Genomic DNA, 18,486 nt, shown 5'->3' on the forward strand with positions numbered 1-18,486 from the left:
ACTTGTCTCTAAAGGGCAATTACTCCAATAAGGAGTTGTTTGACAACTTTTGCCATGTTTGACCTATTTGAAGTTGGTGTATTACCATTTAAGTTTCTATCTAGCTTTTATAGTTTTCACAAAAAAAAAAAAAAAAAATTGGTCATTGAATGGCAGCAATACTTTAAAAGCCATTGGATTGTTTTGATGTAAATGGACAGAGGGTAGATCCCAACATTCTATGAATTTTTGCACTGAAAATTTTGGCTACTCAGCAGTTCTAAAGATAATGAACAACTTGTATTTTACACCTATGTTCTTTTTGTAGCCCAGAATGGCCATGTTGGATGGCAAACAAGGTCATCGGCACATTCTTAAAAATTAAATACGCCAAATGTGGTTTTGGCTTAGTTTGAAGAGATCTAATAGAAGATCTAACCAAAGACTTTTGTAAAAGTTAAAGAACCATGTAAGAGGACAGTGGAAGACAGAGGACTACAGGAACAGATAATGGATGCCAAGTGATGAGAAAATCTCATTTAATCCTTTGGTCTAGGTGAGCTAAAAGAAGTTCTCAGTAAATAATGAACAAAATCTAAGTCATTATTTTTGCATTTATTTTGTTCCATAACAAAAAATATTCCATCTTGTAAATATAACAGAATGTAAAGATTGGTATTGCATGGATTACAGCAGAAAACACAACATACTCTTAAAATAGGATGAAAATAATTCCTGCCAGATATTTTTAAGATCTAAAACCAAATGTCAGATAATGTATGCATTGAAGTAAAATAAGGTGATTTAAAACTGTAAATGAAGCAAAAATTACAAATTACTTCTGTCAAAATATACAAATCTGTGTGTTTAGGTGCATCCTAAAATTGTCTTATTCATTCTATGATTGCAGTTTAGTATAGGGTATATGATTATAATACCATCATGACTGAATAATTTTTGCTCAAGATGGCAAACTTAGAAAGCAGTTTCCAATACTGTTTAGAGTCAATATGTTAACAATATTTATGAAATTACAATTTTGTATTTTGATATCAAACATTCAAGATACCTGTAGTTATCATGAACACTGTGACTAATTCCTGAATATTTTGTCAGGGGAAAATACAATGAAATCTTAAAAGAAAAATTTGAACGAAATTAGAAAAAAACTATTGCTTACATTGTGTGTCGAAAACAAACAACTATTAACAACAAAAGAAATGCTCTATTTGTTATTAAAATTGTTATTCTTATTCAGTACTTATACCTGTATATTCAGCTTATTTAGTCAATCATTAATTAGCTTCTAGATGAAACGTGTAAGTCCCATCGACGAAACTCCATAGAAAATAATGGCAATCTATAAAATTGGATGGGTAAACTTTAAAAAATTTAAAAAGCCTGACTAAGAGAAACTGATTTTTGGGAAAGGTTTCATTTCTTTCACAATAGTTTGTTTTGGTGATTTTTAAGCATTATATTTTTTCTTCAACTTTCTGTCAGTGTTGGACTTAAGTTGTCTTAAAAAATCACAGAAAATGCAGGCAATTTCTTTTTCTAGTATATCAGTACTGATAAAAGTATGCTCTGAATATTATGAACAAAATAACTCCCCTTTTCCAAGAAAACATAAATTATGTGTTCCACACTGTGTACACACCTGTAACCTTCACACTTAACACTCTGGTATAAATATATACATGTATTTACACGATGGACATGACTGGCAGCTTTGACAGGAGCAGAAACTCCACAGAATTATAACACAATCAGTAAGAAGAGATCAAAACATATAACAAATAACAGATAATAAAAATAGGTATTATTTATAATTGGAATTATTTTGTTAAAGGAAATAATCTACCTTTATCAATCAGGAAGATCGATACCAATAATTTTTATGCAAACAATTTCTAAAAGGGTTTCATGACTCTTAGCTTGCCTGCATTCGCTGCTGTCTGTGTAATAGTCAATATCTACTGCAAAAAAAAAACCCATTTTATCAGTAAAATATGGACTTTTTGTAATTTGAAGTTTTGTGAAGATTTGACAAAGTTATAGATATTAAAAAAATGTTATCCAAGTCAGTGTGTAAATTTAAGGCTTTTCATAATTTGAGATCAATGAAGAGAGAAAAATGTGACTAAAATAATTCCAATATTAAATAATAATTAAAATTAGTATGAAAACAAAATTATATATATAACAATTATTTCAGAACAATAGAAAAATAATGCTAAAAAATAAATAAGTGGTTTTATTCATTGTTTACATTCAACAATTTTGTTTTGGTCTGGGGTTTTAATACTATAGTATAAAGTTACATATCATACCATTGTACAGTTTCAAGGCAATCATAAAAATTATGTATAAGTTCAAACTGTTTTGACAAACTACTGTTACATATTTTCATTATGCTTTAAAATCATCATAAGTGGCACAGATTGTTTTACTGATAGGTAAGGAACTGGTAAACAAGAACTGGTATATTGAAATTTTTTTAAGAAAAAAATCTGTTTTAATGATATTTAATAACAAGGTGACAAGCTACAAAAATTTTGTGTATGCATCATTCAAATTTATTTTAAAAAAAAATCAACAACAGGTTTCAGATGATTCAATCAATAAATAATTTCAAATTCACCTAGCATTCTATTTACCCAATTAAAGTTTTTCTTTTTACCATTTTGGCAACTTGATTTTTTTACCTATTGAGGCACTATGGTATTTTATTTTGGCAATTTTTCGTCAATTTTAGAATACTCTCAGAATAACTTCAAAATGATATGATATCATGGAGTAAATTCGTTTTTAACATATAATGTAATTCTATCATATGAAACATAACATAGGTTTTTAACATGTACAGTTTAGAACCATTTGATGTTAATTCAATTGACAAAGCTTTAAAATCAGTTTAGAACCATTTGAAGTCATTTCAATTGACATAGCTTTAAAATTAAGAAAGATAAATTCATTGAATATGAAATGCTTTAAATAGAGTGGAATACTTTGTCTTGCAAGACTAGATAGGAGGTACTGATATTCAGCAACAAATTATGATGAACCCATATTTATATTTCAAGCTCTTAATGATACTATAGCAAAAATAATGTCAGAAAATGGATAAATCTGATGTATGACATATTAAAACATATGTATTTTATATATGAAAAATCTTTCTACTTAACTTGGACTAATAACAATTGTACTATTATCTATGGTCTTTGTATCTAAATGTCTATCAAAGTGTTGTTATACTCAAGTTATTACTTATAGTGTAAATGTGTTCTTATTAATGTTTCTGTGAAGTATTAGTTTATACTCAGGAATTATTGCTTTAAAACAAGATTTTTTTATAAACTCTAGTAAACATGCATCTATTATTATTAAAAGGGTTGTTATGTGTGAATTTTTCCTTTTGCATTTGTAGATTACATATTGCCATTCTATTGTATATGTATCATTGAAACATTAAAATGGTTCAAATTTATTTCTCTGTTTGCTAACGGATACTGTATTAAACACTCTGTTTATGTCATTTTGTTTGTTTATGAAGTCTTCCAACCCTCAGTCTAAATGTCAATCTAGCAAAATTATGTATGACCTTCTTCTCCTATCCTATCCCAAAATGGCAGACAATTGTTTTACTTACTTTAATATTTTCACAGGTTTATTTTGTCATAAAAAATTGATGGACCCTTGGAATTTTTTTACATAAGCAATATTCTAAATGGGGTTAAACACTATGCCAATTTCCTTCAAAAATAAATACTGATAAAAAAAATACCAAATAAATACAGTTTTTTTTATCATTCATAACTTAATTCATTTGAACTGTCTCCATCCCTTTTAAAACAACATGTATGACATATAAACACAATATAAAAATATATAAAGCTTTGAGGTAATACAAAACAACTTGTGGACAAATCACAGTAAAAAAAAAGACTATCACAGACTTGGAAACCGATTTATAAATTATAAAAATATACTTATGAATGCAAATATAATGTTTGATTCATTAAAAACCATTTAAGCACAATCAACTTAGTAACAAGGCAAAGATTTAGTTATCTATCTTATATTTTTATCAAAACATAAGCAGGGGACATTTTTTAATTGTTCAATGCTCTGATAATTGTAATTCTATACAAGCTTCCTCCCAAAACACCAACTATTTAAATCAATATTATAAAAATATTTACCAGAATCAAAATTCTATACTAAAAGGCGAAGTGTTGTCATTAGTTTAGAAAGCAGCTGCATATAGAAAGTCATCAATCACAAACTGACATAAATGTAAATATGGCATACCAATCTCAAAAGATTGCTTGATTATATTGACAAATATTAAAATCCTTAGAAAGTTCGACAAATGCAAAATTTATTTTAATAAACTGTTTTATCTTAGCTACATCAGGCAATTGCAATGTAAAAACAAAAACAAAAAATCAGCACAAATTTATATTCACACATCAAACATTCCTATCTATTTCTTGATTTGCTGACAAAAACAATAAACTGTATAGAATGCACTGCAAATGACTAAATAAGGGAAATAACCAATAAAATGTAGCCTAATTTACAAAACATACCACAACAGAAAAATCTTGAGTAACCAATCCACTCTATTGTATCTTATTCATTATAAAACAACATCAGAACATTAAATTAGCATTATATATATTTATCCTCTCTTACATTGTTTTAACACACATTAACATAATACAGTGATAACAAATTTCTCTGAGGACAGGATAACTGTATTGTTGAAAACTAATTGCAGTAATACTTAATTTAGCTCAATTGAACACATTGCAGAAGTTTTGATATGATGGATGACAACAATGATAATAATTCACACACAAAAATGAATAATTTCAAGCAATCTGATTAACCTGAGTTATCAACTTTAAAACAGATCTATAGTTTATATGGTTCAAACACTCAGTAGTTTGGTGAAAGTTAAAACCAATCATAAATACTGCTTACAAAAAACATTCTAAAGTATTGACCAAAAAACATACAAAAATAAATGTATATTTATAAGGCAGCGTTAACATAATACACTACACAACACATTCAAAACTGCCAATTGAAATGACTCAACTTGGGAAACACCTATGATTTAGACTCTACAACTGAAAGAAAGATCTAACTTGATGTAATATCTTTTCAGTGTACAATGTTTCATGTCCAGAAATTCAATGCCAAGTTAATATAGTTGATAAAGATCTAAAGAACACATGTCTTCATATGATTAATTATAATAGTGAAATGTTTACAAACAACATTTAGCTTTTTTATACATGATGGCACATGATTTTGTAGCTTTTGTATGATGATTTTTAGTTTTGGTACTAGCTGTAACCTCTATGAGTAACTAACTTTTTGACTTTCTCCAGCACAATAGGAATGTTTTGTTTGTATAATCGATCATTACTAAGATCTATGTAACTATAGCGAGCCAAAAGTTTTCGCACTTGGTCAGGAGCACTTTCAAGGGGAGAGAATCGGAGTAAGACAGGTACAATTGGTTTGTGAAATGTTTCAGCTAATGTCAAATCTTTCTTACAGTTATCACTTTGGAGGTATTTTGGTGTGAGACAGGTTAGAACTACTGAAGCAGCTTTCATATTTCTCTGGATTTGACTCTGTAATGTGTCAAGACCAGAATCCAGTTGATGTGTCACACTACTTCGTGAACTTTTGCTACTGGTTCCCCTTGGTGGATGGTTAATGGTGATGTCTGCCCAGCACTGAAGGCCATTTTGTTCCAGTAAGTTTTTAATGTCCTCTACCTTTCCTTGCATGTCCCATTGATAACTTATGAACACTTGTGGGTCGCCATCTTCCTTTGTTACTGGGGTTGCACCATCTGAAAGAACAATTTATATTAATTAATTTCAATTTTCTCTTTACAATAAGTTTGTTTTCCCTTAAATGATAAAGTAATATGTTAAAATATCACTATGGAAATGATAGAGTCATAACTCTCTATTTAAGACTGTTTTGAGTATGTTTACCTATCTAAAGGAGGACTTCTTCTGATAAGAAAACTATTCCACCAAAGATTTTTACAAGTTTGATTAAAACTAAAGTATATAAGATAAATTTCATTGCGACACAATGAATTAAAATTAACCCTTACCATGCTGGTCCTGTAATATTATGACCTTTACCCAAAATACTCTATACTTTTAGAGGTCAACTGTATGACATTAACATTGATTTCAAATTTGATTCCCTCAACCTCATGTTCTATTACCTTTTGAATCATATAAAGGTTTATACAAAAAGTTCTTTTCATTGCTACTGCTGAAACAAGATTAGCATCTCTATGTCTCCTTGTCTGTTTTACTTTATTTGCAGGCAAGGCAAAAATCATATAATGATATTACTAGTACTAAGTACAGTTTGCAGTTTCCGAATATTGTATGAGGGAGTATCTAAGATGAAACAAATTTTCACAGAAAAGCAAATGTTTTTATGTATAAGCTGTCAAAGCTTAGTTTAGTAAAAAAATCTAATATATAATTAGATTTTTGGTGATAGTAAGTGTGTTGCAACTTTAAAACAATCGACATTGTATTATTCATAATACTGTGAATTCATTGATATTCATTGGATATCAATTTTCGTGTATTTTGTGGGAACAGGTAAACCATGAAATTAAATGTCCAACGATTAGCAAATTTTCTATAAGCTTGTAAGCAGATTTTAGCAAAACCACAAAATTAAATATCCACGCAAGTTTTCCATTATCCAAGAAAATTAGTACCCACGAAAATAAATGAATCCACAGTATATAATATAAACAAGAGTGAACACACTGAAATGTCTCGCCTTCTTTGCTAATCATTGATATTATGTTGATAGTCCTAAGTATAAAGCTTTATTACAACTGTCACATAAACTTAACATTAACTAAGATAGCTAAACAAATACCAATGAACCATGAAAATGAGGTCAAGGTCAGATGAACCATGCCAGGCAGACATGTACAGCTAATAAAATTGAGAATGGAAATGGGGAATGTGTCAAAGAGACAACAACCCGACCAAATAAAAAAAAAACAGCAGAAGGTCACCAACAGGTCTTCAATGTAGCGAGAAATTCCCGCACCCAGAGGCGTCCTTCAGCTGGCCCCTAAACAAATATATACTAGTTCAGTGATAATGAACGCCATACTGATTTCCAAATTGTACACAAGAAACCAAAATTAAAATAATACAAGACTAACAAAGGCCAGAGGCTCCTGACTTGGGACAGGCGCAAAAATGCGGCGGGGTTAAACATGTTTGTGAGATCTCAACCCTCCCCCTATACCTCTAACCAATGTAGAAAAGTAAATGCATAACAATACGCACATTAAAATTCAGTTTAAGAGAAGTCCGAGTCAACAATGCTTCCTCACATTAATTATAGTTGACCTATTACTTATAAAGAAAAAAAGACCAAAACACAAAACTGAACATTGTGCAATGAACCTTGAATTTAAGGTCATGGTCAAATAAAACGTGCAGGACTGACATATTGATCATAAAATATTTCCATACACCAAATATAGTTGACCTTTGGCATATAGTACTAGATAAAATAGACCAAAACTCAAAAACTTAACTACAAAAATGTATAACCACTGAACCATGAAAATGAGATCAAGGTCAAATGACATCTGCCTGCTAGACATATACACCTTACAATCATTCCATACAACAAATATAGTCGACCTATTGCATAAAGTATAAGAAAAACAGACCAAAACACAAAAACTTAACTATAACCACTGAACCATAAAAAAATGAGGTAAAGGTGAAATGACATCTGCCCGCTAGACATGTACAACTTACAAGCATTCCATACAACAAATATAGTAGACCTATTGCATAAAGTATAAGTAAAACAGACCAAAACACAAAAACTTAACTATAACCACTGCACCATGAAAATGAGGTCAAGGTCAGATGACACCTACCAGTTGGACATGTACACCTTACAGTCCTTCCCTAAGCTGAATATACTAGCCCTATTGCTTATAGTATCTGAGATATGGACTTGACCACCAAAACTTAACCTTGATCACTGATCCATAAAATGAGGTCAAGGTCAAGTGAAAACTGTCTGACGGGAATGAGGACCTTGCAAGGTACGCACATACCAAATATAATAATCCTATTACTTATAATAAGAGAGAATTCAACATTACAAAATATCTGAACTTTTTTTTCAAGTGGTCATTGAACCATGAAAATGAGTTTAAGGACATTGGACATGTGACTGACGGAAACTTAGTAACATGAGGCATCTATATACAAAGTATGAAGCATCCAGTTCTTCCAGCTTCTAAAATATAAAGCTTTTAAGAAGTTAGCTAACACCGCCGCCGGATCACTATCCCTATGTCGAGCTTTCTGCAACAAAAGTTGCAGGCTCGACAAAAAGGAGATGTGGTATGATTGCCAATGAGACAACTCTCCACAAGAGACCAAATGACACAAACATTAACAATTTATAGGTCACTGTAGGGCCTTCAACAATGAGCAAAGCCTATATTGCATAGTCAGCTATAACAGGCTGTGAAATGACAATGTAAAACAATTCAAACGAGAAAACTAACAGCCTAATTTAAACCTACTTTTAACTAAAGCCAGACTTTCTAATGGTTTGAGTCCATCTGACATCTTATTGAGATATGACTGCTCCAGTACAACTCCAGGAACTCTCCTTAAAGGTTTAATATGGTGTTCAAGTACATCTAGGCTCTCATTGTACATCTTGGTTTCAAAATCAATGGCTGGACAATCACCTGTAATTACAAACAAAACAAATCATTATAATATCTAAATTTTTATCGATTACAATAAAGTTTAATACAGATAATCATTTATAGGACAATCATCTATAAATAACAAGAAAACATCTCCATAATTACAGCTAGACATGCCATATTAAATCTCTTGATCAATATTATACAAGATATCATTGATTTTCCTATACATGTTGGTGGACATCTATCTTAAGATTTTTAAAAACTTTGATATTAAGAATAATTAAACAATTGTCTTAAAAATTTAGTAATGAGGTATTCTTTCAACCTAAATGTAGAAAAAATGAGAGTGAAAATATGTTCAGAATCATAAAAACAGCTCTAGTTCAGTTGTCATTAAATGTCATGAAGGTTTGACAAAAATATTTAAGTCTTAAAAAACCTCCAAACCCTGCTGGTATCTAAATGTGGGATTTTTTTTCAAATTTCCTCTGAATGCTGTCTCTTCATTATTCAGAATCTTGTCCTAAAAAACGCTTACCTCAAAATGAACCTAAGTGAGTTGACAACACTGAAACCAGAACGAATTGTTTCTATGTCTTGTCTTCACAACAAGTAACACAAAAAATATATAAAAAAGGCTTCAATGTATTGATTTTTATTGCAATGAACTTAAAAGCAGGATTTTTATTAATATGGTATCCTTTAAAAAATTTGAAAATTGATAAGAAATGTGCCATGGAAACTAATCCAACTTCAATGGGTAAGCAATGCACATATGGCCAAAATTCAAGTTACTTTCACTGACTTTTATGTATGGACTAGCTAAGCCCTCCTAGCCATGCATTCATCAATAGTTACCAAAGATACATTCATTCAATTGTATCTAAGTGAAATAAACTGAAATATATCTTCATATTTATTCAAAGACATTTAGATAATAATATTTATTATCGAAAATAAGCAATTTTACTGTAAGTCTTATAATATTATTCTAAGTCTTCAAGTAGATTAAATCACAAGTACGTTATTCAATGTATTTCACCTACTTGATCAGGGATTTTTAATCACATTCAAAGAAATCTTTAATGAAAGGAAAATAGTTGAAGAACTAGGTGTTAATTACAAATTAAATGTTTAGTGAAAAGTATGGACATGGTTCATTGTTAGTTGATATTACACAAATGGACATTTAAATTTGGTTACCTGTATTAAAGTAACATTATTGTTAATGATATATTACTAATTTCAATTATTTGCTTTCCCTCGATAACAACAAACTGTACATTCATTGTATGTTTTTTAACATGTAATCTATCAGAAGGATGAAACATACATAACATATTTATCCTAAAACAAGAATGTGTCCATAATACACGGATGCCCCATTATCACTATCATTTTCCATGTTCAGTGGACCATGAAATTGGGGTCAAAACTTTAATTTGGAATTAAAATTAGAAAAATCATATCATGAGGAACATGTGTACTAAGTTTCAAGTTAATTGGACTTCAACTTCATCAAAAACTACCTTGACCAAAAACTTTAACCTGAAGCGGGACAAAGGGACGTATGGACCCACAGACTACATAACATAATGCCCCTCTACTATCATAGGTGGGGCATAAAAATAGAAGACCTTTCAACGTCTGATACCTTAAACAATCTACTGGTAAAGTTTTTTCATTCAAATATAAGTTGTTAATAATGTCATTACAAGAATATTATTTGATTCTAATTCCTTGTTTTTAAAATTATTTTGAATTTAAATGAGGTCAAGATTAGATAGACCGATTTCATTGCTTATGGTTTCTGAGAATTTAATACTATGCCTTAACAAATGAACCATAAAAATGAAGTCAAGGGCAGATGAAACTGTCAGATGGAAGTGTACACCTTAAAATCATTCTGTGTATACTTCATGAAGTTGACAAAAAACTAACATTGACCAATGAACCATAAAACTGAGGTCAGGGTCAGATGAACACTGCCAGACAAAAACCTTAAAATCATTCTAAATACCAAATAATTTATAGATTTCTTAAATGTTTTGCAATACTTCAAGTAGAGTAGGATCTGCCTACCCTTTCCGAGCACCTGAGATCACCTCCTATTTTTGGTGGGGTTAGTGTTGCTCAGTCTTCAGTTTTCTATGTTGTATTTCATGTACAGGTGTTTGTCTTTTGGTCTCTTTCATTTTTTAGCATTTACTTGTGAACTTCATTTTCTAGAAGTTATCGATGTGTAAACTATGTTTATACTGACTCACAAACTTTGCACAAAATTGCTTCTGACTTCTATCCAGTATACACATCAATAACCATTAGAAAAATGTGTTGAATCCTTATAATTCTTTACCCAAACATTTGCAACTTTTAAGTGTGCAGGAATGTAAATTTTATGGTTTCCTGATTTCAGTTTGAAATTAACAGTATTAATGTATGTCCCAAAAAGGATGACTAAAAATGTATGCATTAAATGCAGATTGTTTTGTAATATGATCCAGTCACCTTCATTGTGTACAATTATAGAATATAGGCTCCCACAGGGTACCCCCCTCAGGTCGCAAGGTCGCTTTTAAATTCGTCGAGAGGTCGTTTTTAAGGGAAATGTACAGGTGGCAGGTCGTTTTTCCCAACACAGAGGACGGAAGTCGGTCGGAGGTCGTTTTTTCCAAATTTTACAGGTCGGAGATCGTTTTTAGAAGGCCCTCAGGTCGGAAGTCGCCTCTAAAAAGCCCAGAGGTCGCAGGTCGTTTTTGACCCTGCAGGAGCCTCAGAATACAATAATGAAAAGTTTGTGAATGAAAACTCAATGATATGTATTTATACATGTACTTACCTAATATAGCTTTTAGTGATGGCCTAAGACCAGGCCAAACATTTTTAAACATGGCGGTGACTATTTTCTTGCCAAGCCAATCAGCAAACAGCACTTCATGGAAAACAAAAGGTGACAATGTTGCAGCATCTGTCAGGATAACGATCACATGGGTTGCTGTAGCCATGTGTGGACCATTTATTTGTAGAAACTCTTCTTTTGATTTACCAAGCTTTAAACTGTCATGGTGAATAACCTGCTCAAATGTTTAAATAAAATTTCAACATTAATTATTCGTTTATTCTGAGACTCTAAATAATCAATTTAATTCCAGTAAATTGTATTACGAAAAGAAAAGATTATGAAACAATTAGAATACAGACAATGGTGGCCTTCAGCTGTTGTCTCCTCTTTGGTCCGGTTGTAGTCTCTTTTACACATTCCCCATTTCCTGTCTCAATTTTATAATATATCATCAAAATGATGGATAATATTTAGTGAGTTTGGTTGATTAATATTTCAACAAACTTTCAATATTCCAATGTGTACTACTTTTTACCATACTTGTAAACTTGTTTTTTTTTTCTTTTGTGAGTCAGTATTCAGTCAAAACATCCTAAATAAATAAGGAAAAGGCCTCCTGCTTAGTTTTTAATTTCACTTTCAGATATATGATGATGTCCTGGCACTCAATAACCCACATTTCAGTGAACGCCTGTATCTCATTTATCTGTGAACTTAAATATAAGGATTGTACCAAAATTAGAATATCTGCTTCATATCTGACTGCTTTTCTTAATATTGCCAGGGGGAACCTCTCCAAACTATTAGTATGATCCAATAAAATGTACATGTATGTAAAAATGTAGGCTATGGTTCTGTATGATTATTTTATTCAAATTGTGTGCATAACAGTTTCTAAATCAATCAGATAATGCTAAAGACATGTAAATTAATGTAATGCCTGTTACAAATTTATAATATGTTCTTGATCAATAAAGAAAATAGAAAGGGCTATTAAATGACAATAAAACCTTTAATAATGATATGAAATTTACCACCTTATCACAAACCCAGGTTGTTAAATACCTAATCCAATGTACATAGAAATGATTTATTAATCATTTCAACACTTTGTGTCTAGTAGCAATATTTATTATACATGTATAAAATAGAATAGAGAATGGAAACGGGTAATGTGTCAAAGAGACGACAACCCAAACACAGAGCAGAAAACAACCCAGGACCACATATAAGTATACCATAAATGAACCAGATAAAAGTCTGAACCAAAACTTTTTTGACAAACTTGCCCAAAAAGGCAAATAGCTTTTTACGTTTGTCTAAAGTGAAATTTTACTTATTTTCACTATCCTATAGGAATGTTTGACTTCATATACACCTACCCTCATTACTAAAATACAGTGCAAAAACTTTCAAGAATATCAAATATTAAACTTTAACAGTGATGACAGTATTACTTTCAATAAGATCTGAAATTTTGATGAGTTTCCCCTCCTCTCCCCCCCCCCCCAAGAAAAATAATTAAATAAAACAAAATAAAGAATTGACATTTTCTGACTTTAAAAAACGCATTTCATTGGAGTAGTTAGGTTATTTTAATGTGTTTAATGTGTACACCCTAACCTCAGCGAAGGATCTTATGACCCCAAGTAGGTCAAAGTCAAAGCAGCGGTTGGTAGTGGATTCGAGGGGACAAAGTCCCTGAAATCTAACGAGTTATCGAAAATGAGATACCATTCCTTTATTACAAACTCATCAATAGTAAACTACAAAGGTTCCCTTACACTCTAAATGGTGTACTAGTATGTGTATGCCCAACCTAGGGGCATTATGTTCTTTCGATCTGTGCGTCCGTTCGTTAATGTTTAAAAGGAGCCGTGCGTACGTGGGATAAAGGAATCAATCAACAAAGTCAGGTTTTTTTATGTGCAAATTTCGTAAATGAACATAAACTAATTATTTTTTTAGAGATGTTCAGGTGCATTATCAAAATTTGTAAAGGGTTCTCGTAGACTGTAAAATATTTTTTTTTCTATCAAAATTCAAGTGTACGCCTGGGTGTTTTGACGTAACGTATCTATGTGCCTGAATTTGATCACCAAACGACCTGGTATACTTTAAAACCAATTCAAGTACACATTTAGCCTGTAGATATTCCCAAGACTGTTAACTTTCATTCAATAACAGTATTTAACCAAAATGGTTGGAGTGTTGATAAAGAACGAAAAATTATAAATCATATCAATAGTGACTTACATGTACATGTAGTGCATGTGCTTTTCAAAGTGCATAATGACTCTCATAAATCATAATGGCTCTAAGGTCAAAGGTTTTACTTATACATATATTTGCTTATCATTTAATTTATTAGAAAGATATATTTACTTTTGTTATCCGTGAGCATGTCAAACATTTAAACAATCAATGCATACTTGTCATCTGTATCCATTGATACTGTACATGTGTTCAAATCATTTGTCAATATCCATTATTCAATAAAAATTTCAAATATTACCAAAGAAAGGTTTATAAATTGTTTTTACTTGTGTGAAATTGACCAGGGTAATCTGGCATTGAAGAATTTGACAGGTCATATTTAATAATGCTATATGTAAGTTAATTTACAGTGTCAAAATGAAATTTTCATTAATAAACAGATAGGCTCCTTTTATTGGAATTGATTTTTACTATTGAATATATCCATACATTCTTTTGAGAAAAATGTTAGGTAGTTTGAATCATATTACATCTACCAGTAATTAGAAACTTTACTTTGATTGAGAAAATGTTTTTATTCTGGTACAGATCTTTAACACACAGTGTTGTGAAACAATCTACTGTAAATAACAAAATGAAGAAATCTTAAATTAATAAATAATTTATGGAATATTGAACATTAAAACAAGAGGAATTTGATCTTCAAGAATAACAATTCTTGATAAAAGGACCATGAAATTGATGTCAAGTTCAAAGGACCCATGTCAGACAGACATGTACACCTGAATCGTCAATCCTGATGATGTTTCAACATATGAACAAAAATGCAATAATTCTACAGACCAAACAGTTTCACATATATTACGTAAGAGATCATAATGTTAAGAAAAAATTTAATAGGGACCCAGACCACAAAATCAGATCAGTTAGGTGATCAAACCCTTCAAGACACTCATGTTCTTGTAACTCATTTCACCAATTTTTCTTAGCAAAACTATATAGTCTATTTTCCACCTCTTAATTGACCCTGTACATTTTGTACATGTAATAAAAGATCCATTGTGTGAATCGTTTCCCTTATAAAGAAGAGAGCAGACATTTTCATTGGCAATGAAGAGCTAACAGAATTAAGAAATAAACTTATCTGTGAATTATGAAAATGTTATCTTTTTCAAATCTTTTAATAAAATTTGACAACTTTTAAGATCATGTTATTTTTTTTTATTGAAAATTGGCTAGAAGACCAATGTACAATATATCATTTTGAACTTTCAAAATATGCTTTAATTTGAAGCCAAACTTGTCTGGTATGAAGGTCTGGTGTGTGCAACATTTTTAAATAAGTCCTAGACCTATATAGCTACATATATATGATATGAAAAACTTTTGATATCATTATACATGTACATGTACATGGCCTATGAAATACTTGACTGAACAATTGCAATGACACAGCCAGTTTACATGAAATACATGTATGATTTCAAAACTGAAAACATGGAAAATACAGAAATACAGGCATAAACAATTATGCAAAATTATGATAAATGTATATTTTTCAACACGTTTGTCCTGTTAATGCAATTTGATAAAAAGGTTTAGTTACTTCTCTAAATGTTTATTACATTTTTGTGTAACTCTAGAATTATTAATTATTTTGACTGAATTTCCGTACTCAATAACATGTACTTTGTACATGTACATACGTAATCTTCCACCCCATTCTTAATGTGCCTGTACTAAGCAGGGGCCTGGAGTAGGTTTCACAAAGAAACTTACCGTTACGACTAAGATTTATTGTAAATGTACTGATCATGAATAGTTTGTGACTTACAATTAATCTTTTGCGATTTTTTGTAAAACGAACTCCTGTACATTGTAATTCAGTGGTTGATGTTGGTTGCTGTCTGACAAGTCATTTTTGTCGAGCCTTCGACTTTAGTTGAAAAAGCGAGACTAAGCGATCCTACTTTCCGTCGGCGGCGTCCACAAATATTCACTCTGTGGTTAAAGTTTTTGAAATTTTAATAACTTTCTGAAACTATACTGGATTTCTACCAAACTTGGTCAGAAGCTTGTTTATGATCATAAGATAGTATCCAGAAGTAAATTTTGTAAAAATAAAATTCTATTTTTTCTGTATTTTACTTATGAATGGACTTAGTTTTTTCTGCAGGGAAACATTACATTCACTCTGAGGTTAAAGTTTTTAGAATTTTAATAACTTTCTTAAACTATCCTTGGTTTGTTCCAAACTTGGACAGAAACTTGTTTATGATCATAAGATAGTATCCAGAAGTAAATTTTGTAAACAAATAAATCCATTTTTTCTGTATTTTACTTTTAAATGGACTTAGTTTTTCTGCGGGAAACATAACATTCACTCTGTGGTAAAAGTTTTTAAAATTTTAATAACTTTCTTAAACTATCCTGGGTTTGTACTAAACTTGGGCAAAAGCTTATTTATGATCATTAGATAGTATCCAGAAGTAAATTTTGTAAAAAGACAACTCCATTTTTTCTGTATTTTACTTTTAAATGGACTTAGATTTTCTTCCAGTGAACATTACATACAGTCTGCAGTTAAAGTTTTCAAAACATTTATTAGATTCATTAATTATTCTAGATTTTTACCAAACTTGGACAGAAGCTTCTTACAATCATAAGATAGTATCAAGAGGAATATTTTTATTGATTTTTTTCCTCATTTTTGTTTAGCCTGTGATTTACAGCAAAAGTAGGCGAGACACTGGGTTCCGCGGAACCCTACAAATTTTTATTTCTGTTTTTGTTTATTGTTTGTAGCATTAATCATTAATTTGTTCACAGTTTACAGAAGAAAATGCCTGTACCAACTGGCAAGTCAGTAATATGACAGTTGATATGATTTCTTTAAATTTTGACATTTGCTTAGATAATTTCGGTTCAGACTTTTCCTAGAAATTTTGGTATTTTTGTTATCTTACTTTGTACCATGTCTCTTAACCATGCTAACGCATATACAAAAAATGTATATCAAACTGTAAAGCTTAAAATCATTATATGTTGACGGCTGTACTGTGACCTATAAATTTGTAGTTGATTACATTCTTGTCCTTGTGGATACATTGTACATGTAATTGTCTGATTGGCAATTATCCTTCAACTCATTATGGTGAAATAAAAGAAATTGGTTTTGCTACTTCTAACAGCATGTATACAGTCATGACAGTACACATTTTTGCTACGCAACTTATTTCATGGAAAGGTTGACAATGGTTGAGATGATTAAACATGTTTCACATGTTTAAAACTGAGAATGGAAACAAGAAATGTGAAAATAAATGATATCTTACCTGCAAGTTTTTCTTTTTTAAGTCAGCTTTAACATTTTGTGCTAATCTGACATCTGTTGGGTCATAAATCAGATATATGACATCTGGTTTTGATCTTTGTGCTCTGGATCTAAGATGCCAGTTGTCTACTGATCGATGTTCTTTGTCAAGCGTCTGTAGAATCTGCTGCATTATTTTCTTACGTACTACACGACTGTCGATTCCAAGGTGGTTTATCATGTCTTGGTCTGTCAGGGACATCAACAAAAATCCATCAACCATGTTTTCTGCTAGGCTTTGCTGATAAAATTCTTTAACTCCTAACTTGAATATCCATTCTTGCAAGTCACTTGGGCTCCACTGACAAATTTTCTTCTTTTTGTAATCTCCACTAAATTCAGTTTCAGGTGGAGTAATGGGTGTAGGTGGCGTGTTGATTGTAGCGAACTTCTCCAAACTTTCCATCACTGCACCAATCACAACAGATGCTTTCTCTGCTAAACTAAGTTTAGTATGCTGTTGAGTCAAATCTACAAGGTTTTTTAAAATACTAGAATATTCACGAGGTAACTCTGTTTTCTCCATTGTAGAAAACAAAACAGGGAATATTTCAACTGACGTTGGTGATGCTTTCTTCCTTTCATATAATGTTTTTCCTTCATATACTGAAACTGGACACATAAAATAGCTGTCTGATAAAAATATCAGTGCTGCACGACACTTTTCAACAGCTTCCATTCTCATAGAAAACCAACAAGGACTGTCCGTGTTCTTTTCATCCTTGTCAAACCATATGTCTTCTGCCAAGTTGTTCTCTTTTAACTGCCGGATAGTTTCTACAACAAATTTTCGCTCCAAAAATCCAGCATCAGGGGAATACGATACAAATATACCTTTCTTCATTTTCTTAAGTTTCATTGGTGTTCCCAGACTTGGAACTATGTCATGCTTCTTAACATGGGACAGATTAGTAGTGTCTTTCAGTACAGATTTTGCATTGTCTCTCGATTTATCTGGTTGTGATACGACATTAGAAACAGAATCAAACTGATTTATATCTTCCACCTTATCTTTTATTTCTAAAGTAACTTCATTGTCATTATGATTTTCACCTTCCATTATCAAAATCAACTTGGAAACGAATTCCGTTTCGCGAGATCTTTAATTTTGCTTAATTACATTTGTCATTAATAATCGCAGTGACAGATCATTCTGATTAACGAGACTGACCCAAGCTGACATGTCACATTACCTGTAACTTTCTTCACAAGTTCAAATGAAAGTGGACAACATTTTTTTCACTGCACATAGAAACCAAACACTGTTCCGGATATTTGGCCGCTTACGAAATTTAAAAT

General features: G+C 31.1%; 1 protein-coding gene across 1 annotated transcript; it reads right to left on the minus strand.

Moving 5' to 3' along the window:
- Positions 1-578: 578 nt before the first annotated feature.
- On the minus strand, positions 579-18,461 carry LOC134695113 (uncharacterized). The gene is made up of 4 exons (XM_063556310.1): positions 17,150-18,461; positions 11,595-11,829; positions 8,621-8,791; positions 579-5,860 (listed from the first exon to the last, which is right to left on the minus strand). The coding sequence occupies exons 1-4, from the start codon at positions 18,245-18,247 to the stop codon at positions 5,343-5,345; spliced, it is 2,022 nt and encodes a 673-aa protein (XP_063412380.1). The 5' UTR covers positions 18,248-18,461; the 3' UTR covers positions 579-5,342.
- Positions 18,462-18,486: the final 25 nt, after the last annotated feature.

Source organism: Mytilus trossulus, chromosome 1 (genome assembly GCF_036588685.1).
Source record: "Mytilus trossulus isolate FHL-02 chromosome 1, PNRI_Mtr1.1.1.hap1, whole genome shotgun sequence".
Taxonomy (NCBI): Eukaryota; Metazoa; Mollusca; class Bivalvia; order Mytilida; family Mytilidae; genus Mytilus; species Mytilus trossulus.